We start from the raw sequence: 6,843 nt of genomic DNA, 5'->3' as shown, positions 1-6,843 counted from the left end.
CCGTCGCAGGCCGTGGGCCGAGCCCGGGTTTGAACAGGCCCAAATGCCCTCGCCCGGCCGGGACCCCCCCCGACCCCCCGGGCGCGCTTTGCGACGGGCCGCGCGGCGCAGGAAGCCTCCCGCAGGCCTCGCCCCCTTGGGGGCCGGGCTGCTCGTCTTCATCCGCGGCCCCCCCTGGAATTCGTCACATGCCCCCCCGCGACTCCTCTGTGCTCTCTGCAGGAGACCCCCCCACGACTGGCTGGATGATGGGGTGGGGAGGGTGTTAGCGAGATGCTTCCAGAGGAGGAGGGGGTGGCAGGGGGCTTCTCCTTTGCCGGTTGCCTCGACCCCCCCACACACTGCTGGGACCCCATCTGGGCTGGGGGGGCTCCGATTCCCCCAGGTTCAGCTCAGAACCTGCTTTTCTAATGAGGCTTGTTCTGTGCCCACCATAGTTCTTCTTTCCCAGTATTTTCCAACAAGACGATGACCTTCCTCTCTGAACATGTGCAGAGTGTGCTTATTCATCCACCCCCCCCCCCATCCCTTTTGTTCCTTCCTACCATAAACACCATTCATTGGAGAGGATGGGAGCCATAAAAGAGGGCATTAACCATGGCTGGTTTTCTGAAAGGCAAGATAGCACCCGGCCCCAGGCCCTTCTCGGAAAGGTGGCCTCTGCCTGCTGATGCAAGAGAGCGCCAGGGGCCCTGCCCTGCGAGGGGCTTCCCGGCCAGCGCCCCAGAACGCTGGGCCAGCAGCAGGCAGCTGCCGGGCAGGTGGGCAGCCAGGCGGAGGAGGCCCGAGGGTCGCTCCCTGCAAGCGGGCAGCTTCGGGCCGGGCCAGGGGGCGCCTCCCGTGCCTTGGCAAGGCCTCCTCCTCGCCCGGGGGACCGGGCAGCGGCTCTCAGCGGGGCTCTGCTTCTCGTCCAGGCCCCGAAGCGCCCTGCAGAGACGCCTCTGGAGCCTCGTGGCCGAGGTGGGGGCCGGGGAGGCGGGGGCCACAGAGCAGCCTGTGTTCGGCGAGCCGCAGCGTGACGCTCCGGCTTGGTACCGGCTGGGCCCTGGTGCCAGGAACACACGGCCCTTTGACAACGGCTGGTGGAGGCAGGAGGGAGCCGCGAGCACCCCGGGCGGGCCGCTCTTGCCGGGCAGCGGCCCTGAGGGCGCTCCGGCTTGGCACCGTTCCGACAACAACAAATCTGTCGTGGGAGGGAGAGGCGTGTGCCTTGCGGAAGGGCCTTCGGAGGAAGGGTGTGTCCGGCGTGCGTGTCAAGCCGAGCGCGGTGATGACCTGGAGCACCCATAAAAGGAGCGCCGCTGCCAGTGCTTCCGAGCGCTTCTGCCGCGAGCATCCCGAGGAGGAGGCGCCCAGCAGGCCGGCAGGTGAGGCCAGGCAGGCAGGCGGGCAGGAGGGTGCTGCTCGCTGCCAGGGAGCTCGGCGGCTCCGCTCGGGGCCTTCGCTGAGGCTTGGGGGGGGGGGGGGACGTGCAGGGGAACCGCCTCGGCACAGGGGGCCGCCACCCGGCTGGGCCCGGGCTGCCGGGCCCGATGGGCAACCGGGAGTGAGTCTCGCTGTCCCTTCAAGAGTGCGGTGTCTCAGTCTGCCGCCCCGAGGCTCACGCCTTCTGCCATGAGCGTCCTGGGCTGCAGTCTCCTCCTCAGATGCAAGGGGAGTTACGGAGAGTTGTAGGTGTGCGTATGATGCCTGTGGAGGCTGCAGGGCAGACCCGCGAGCAGTGGGGTCCGAAGGAACTTGAATGCTGCTTCCGGGGGCAATCCTGCTCGCTCGCTCGCTCCTCTCTGGGCCTCTCTCCCCACAAGATTCCTGCCTCTGGGGAAGTGGGCCGCAGGCCACAATAGCCCCCGCCAGAGCAAAGCTCTCGGTCTTCGATGAGACACGAGGCTCGTCGTTCTGCTCGCCGTCCTGAGGATGCTTCTAAGGTGCCAGGAGATGGAATGTGTTCTGGAAAGGGAATCAGGGCAATGGGAGCGTGCAGGATGGGCGCCCGGCCAAGCGTGGCCTTCCCTGCCGTCGTTGTCCTTATCCTGCACCCCATGAAGGGGGAGGCCTGCGCTTGGCAGTCCTGCCCCGCTCCCGTGCACTCATGGCGGTGGCTTCCGTTACTCGTCGCAGAAGGGCCTCCTCACTCCTGCAGTGTCACGGAAGGCAAAAGTCACTCTCAAAGCAGCTGCCACCGGCCACACGCGGCCCTCGTCACCCGTCAGTTCTGCCAGTCCAGTCTCGGGATCATAGCGCAGTAGCGTTGGCAGGGGCCCTGAAGGCCACCGGGTCCAGCCCACTGCGATGCTGTCCTGCCCCCACCCCAGCCTTCTCCAGGCTGAACGTACCCGGGTCCTTCAGTCTCGCCTCAGGGCAGCGCTTCTGAACCCTGGATTAGCTTTGATGCTCTCCTCTGGATCTTTTCTAAATTTTCTGCATCTTGCTTACATCCTGGTGCCCAGAACTGGACACAGGAATCCAGGTGAGGTCTGACTCCTGAGGAGGGGAGCTTGGGATTTGGAGTAAGACTTCGGTTAATGCATCCCAAAATAGCACTTGCCCTTTGGCGGCTGCATCACATTGTTGGCCCATATTTAGCCTGTTGTCCACAATTACTCCAAGGTCTTTTCCTTTTTCGGTTCTGCTGAGCCACACATTCCCCATCTTGAATCGATGCGTCTGGTTTCTCTTTCCTGGGTGGCAGGCTTGGCACTTGTCCCTGTTGAATCTTGTTCTGTTGCTTTCAGCCCAGCATTCAGGTTTGTCAAGGTCTTGTGCCGAAGGGAAAGGATGTGGCCTTTCGGGCACCCTTTCCCCGTTCATCCAGGGAAGTGTGCTCCTGGAGCACAGTGCCGGGGGTGTGGCACGGGCCCTGCAGCATCGGTATCGGGGGGGGTCGGGGCAGGGGGTACACCGGGTGCCGTCCCTGCCCGGGGAGAGTGCTGGCTTCCGTGGCAGCTCGCCGGGGCTGGCCTGGCTGGCTGGTCACTGCCGGTGCTCCTGCAGGGAGAACGAGGCGGGAGCAGGCGGGGAGGTGGGCGGGCGGCACTCAGCTGGGCGCTGCTTTCAGCGCATCCGGAGTGCAGGAGGCCGCCTTCAGCGCCGGAGGACTGGGCGGCCCCGTGGGTGGCGGGCCTGGGGCGGTGGCTTCCGCGCAAATGCTCAAGGCCCCCGTCGCGGCTGGCATTCTCCCCAGCGCCTCGTGACCCCCCAGCTGGGACCCCCACAAAGTTTGGGGTGGGGGGCTAAGCTTTTCACTCACTAATATATTGCTCTGTGACTTCATTCAGATCTTGCAAAAGCCAATTTTAAGACAGGATTAGAAAGGAGAGATGAGGCATGGAATGTATTTGAATTACCCTTTCGAGACTGAAGTTACTTTAAACTAACTGTTAAATTTTATTCTGAAAATCAGAACAGAATGAACTGGGAATCCTTCAGGCTGCGAGAGGCTGCTCTTTAAATGCCCAGAGGTGGCGATTATATCGACTTGCCCACATGCCAGTCGGGCGCTCACGGGGCTCCACTCTCTGGCCGCCTTGGCCGGGGGACCACCCACCTTGACGGCCACGTCTGGAGAGTGCTGGGCCAGCCAGGGCTCCCCGGCCAGGGCCCAGCGGCCTCCCCCTGACCCGGCCCCTGTTCTTCCAGGAAAGAGACTTGCTGCTCCACCCGTCGCGATGCCAGGCGGCTGGAGGGCCCTGCCCTTCCTCCTGGGACTCCTCAGCATGGCGAAGGGGCAAACCTTCCACATGGGGAAGTGCCCGGACCCGCCGGTCCAGGAGGAGTTCGATCTTGCCAAGGTAGGCGCCGGCCCGGGGGAGCTCAGAGGCCCAGTGACCGGCAGGGTGAGGGGGCGTGCGACCCCCGGCCAGCCGTGGGAGGAGGCCATCCGGAGGCCGAGGAGGGCAGAACCGGGTTCCTTCCACGGGCAGGCGGGGTGGCTGGAGCAGGACGCAGGTGCAGAATGCGACCGACAGCCAGCCGTGACCAGCCTGTTTTCTCTCCCTCCCGCCTCTCTTTCAGTACGTGGGGAAGTGGTACGAGATTGAAAAGCTGCCCATGAGTTTTGAGAAAGGGAGGTGCATCGAGGCAAACTACTCGCTGAAAGAAAACGGGAAGGTTAAAGTGGTGAACAAGGAGCTGCTGTGAGTGCGGGCGGGCGCGGGGGTGCTGGCGAGCCGACCTTTCTCGGGTGGGGGCCCACGGGGGGGTGCGGCTCCGCAGAGCCCCCTGTCCCGGTGGGAGGTGGGTCCGGGGCGGCGCACTCACCCGGACTGCTCGCTCCGCTTTCAGCTTGGACGGCACCACCAACCAGATCGAAGGGGAGGCCTTTCCCGCCGACCATGAGGAGCCGGCCAAGCTGCAGGTCAAGTTCAACTGGTGTGAGTAGTGGCCGTGCGCAGCCGCCCCTGCCCCGCAGCCCCTGCGGCGGCAGAGCGGGAGCCCTCGGCGGGCCTGCGGTGGGAACAGGAAGGAGACCCCCCCCCCCGCAGCAGGACCGCCACCCGTGGCGCTGTCCCCAGCCCCTCGGCCCGACGGCCGTCCCGGGCAGCCGGCTGGGAGGGGCGGTGCTGGCAGAAGGTGCCGAGCAGGCCGGCTTGGGACGAGGCGGCCGCGTGGCGCCTGCAGGCACCCCTCCTGGCAAGGGGTGAGAGCGGAGGGACGGAACAGGCAGCTGCGGAGGCCAGCGGGGAAGGCAGGGTGAGCACAGGGGCCGTCTGGCCAACCGCCCCCCTTTCTGCGCGAGGCTCAGCGATGGCGAAGCCTCCATCCAGTTGTGCCGGGCGGACTTCAGAGACCCCGGCCCTGACCCCTCCTGGCAGCCTGCTGGGTTGGGAGAAAGGCGCCCCAAGCCTGCCCTCTGGTGCCCCGGCAGCTGTGTGCGGGGAGCTCCCCACGGATGGTGTGTGCTGGCCCCAGAGGCGAGCCATCCGCACAGGGCCTGAGCCGCCCCCGCTCCTCCTGGAACTGGCCCACGCCACTTCCAAGGCTGGCCAGCGCGTGGCCATCACCACTTCTCATAGCGGGAAATGCCATACAGTGTGAGCAGCATGAAGGAAGAGTTCCCTTTGCCTGCCCGAACTCCGCTTTGCTGGATTCTGGTGCGTGGAAGGCCGAAATGCCCCCTCTGCGCTTTCTCCCAGCAACACATGATTTAGAGACCTCGAGCGCATCGTCTTCTTGGCCAGGATCTCTGAGGCAAAGAGCGGCAGACAGCCGGCCCTTTCCTCATCAGACGGTCCGGGATGCCTTTTCCTGCTGATCCTGTCAGCGACTCGGGAACTGAACTTTGCACGCCGTTCCGAGTGTGGTCGGCCCTCCCTTTGTCTAATGGCCTGGAAGCACTGGCAGCTCTACCTCGGATCCATGTCCCAAGGATTCCCCCGATGGCGTTTGCCCTCTTCACAGCAGCTCAGGCAGGGTGACTTTCCCGCCAAGCGGCCCCGATCCCTTTCTGGGCCAGGCACAGCAATTCCCATCCTACCGGTGTAACACGCAGTTGGAGTGGCTGCCTCACCTCCCAGCTTGGAGAGATCCCTCTGGCTCCCCTGGCCACCCTCCTCGCTGCCCCGGAGATGCTGGCCTCCTCGGCGGACGCCTCACTGCTCCCTCCCCCAAATCGCTTGCGAGCGCCTGGGAACCCTCACCAGGGCAGTGAGCTGCATTTTCTTCTGTGTTGTTCTGGAGAAAATGGGGGCCCTTTGACCTGGGAGGGGGGACTTCTCGGCTGCCGCTCGCCTGAGCACAGGCCGCAGGCTTTGGGCTGAGGTAGCCCGCTGCCCGGCAGGCCCGGGGTCTCCTCCTGAGGGCCGCTGTCGTCTCTCGCCAGTCATGCCTGCGGCCCCGTACTGGGTGGTCTCCACCGACTACGAGAACTACGCTCTGGTGTACTCCTGCACGACGTTCCTCTGGCTCTTCCACGTGGATTATGCCTGGATTTTGTCCAGAACGCGCCAGATGCACCCGGAGACGGTGGACCACCTGAAGAGCATCCTCCAGTCCTACGAGATCGACACGGCGCGCATGAGACCCACGGACCAGAGGACCTGCCCTGCCGACATGTAGCCGCTGCCCGCCTCGCCTCGCCTGGCCTGGCCTGGCCTGGCCTGCCGCCTTCTCTGTCCGGCCCGCAGCCCCTCCGCGGCCGTTGGGGGGAAGGAGGGGTGGGCGCTTCCGCCGTCGCCTTGCATCTCCATTTACCCTCAGGAGGACCTCGCGGAGTCCCTCCCTGTGCCACGCAGCTGCTCCCACACGGGGGCTTGGCTTGCGATTCGATTCAGGCAGCCCCTTGAGATCGTGACTGGACGCCCAGCTGCCCCGGGAAGCCCCGACGCCGAGGAGCTGGGAGCACGGCACACCTGAGCGACATTCCAGACTCTCTCCAGAGGAAGCGTCAGGTTTTCTGCTCGGAATAAATGCTGCCAGTTAAGCGCTTTGCACATGCCCCGGTTGGTGTGGTTTATTCTGCTTCCGTGCTGGATGTCTGTGTGTCAGCGGCAGGAAGAGGGCAGGTCGAGACCCCGAGCAGGACCCAGGAGGAGGGCCTGAGCGGGGGGGAGCATGCCGGGAAGCGTGGCTCGGGGAAGCTCTGCCGCCCTCCCCCAGGGTGGCCGGCGCCTCCTGCCTCCGGGCTCTTGTTCCCAACCCCCCAGAGGTCGACACAGAGGAGGCTGTGCTCAGATCTGCTCGGCTCTAAGGGAAAGGGCTGTTTGGGTCACCCCTGAGCTGCTTATGGGGCTCCTGGGGCTGGGCAAGGTGGTCCCATCAGGCAAGACCCACCCACCCTGCTTTCAGCGCAAGGGCGGGAGAGGTGATTCACTGTCTGAGGGGACTGACTGCTAGCCCCCCCCCCCC

At 65.1% G+C, this 6,843-nt stretch overlaps 1 protein-coding gene across 2 annotated transcripts; it reads left to right on the top strand.

Moving 5' to 3' along the window:
- Positions 1 to 2,624: 2,624 nt before the first annotated feature.
- APOD (apolipoprotein D) lies at positions 2,625 to 6,433 on the top strand. 2 transcript variants are annotated; one of them, XM_044421123.1, is made up of 5 exons: positions 2,625 to 2,744; positions 3,637 to 3,788; positions 4,012 to 4,133; positions 4,282 to 4,370; positions 5,819 to 6,433. In XM_044421123.1, exons 2-5 carry the CDS (start codon positions 3,666 to 3,668, stop codon positions 6,052 to 6,054), a joined length of 570 nt encoding a protein of 189 aa, XP_044277058.1. In that variant the 5' UTR covers positions 2,625 to 2,744; positions 3,637 to 3,665; the 3' UTR covers positions 6,055 to 6,433. The 2 variants fall into 2 exon arrangements, with proteins under 2 accessions (XP_044277058.1, XP_044277059.1); XM_044421124.1 differs by lacking the exon at positions 2,625 to 2,744 and adding an exon at positions 3,131 to 3,222.
- Positions 6,434 to 6,843: the final 410 nt, after the last annotated feature.

Source organism: Varanus komodoensis, unplaced genomic scaffold (genome assembly GCF_004798865.1).
Source record: "Varanus komodoensis strain SLA01 unplaced genomic scaffold, ASM479886v1 scaffold115, whole genome shotgun sequence".
Lineage (NCBI taxonomy): Eukaryota > Metazoa > Chordata > Lepidosauria > Squamata > Varanidae > Varanus > Varanus komodoensis.
This window is presented reverse-complemented; position numbering and strand designations above follow the sequence as displayed.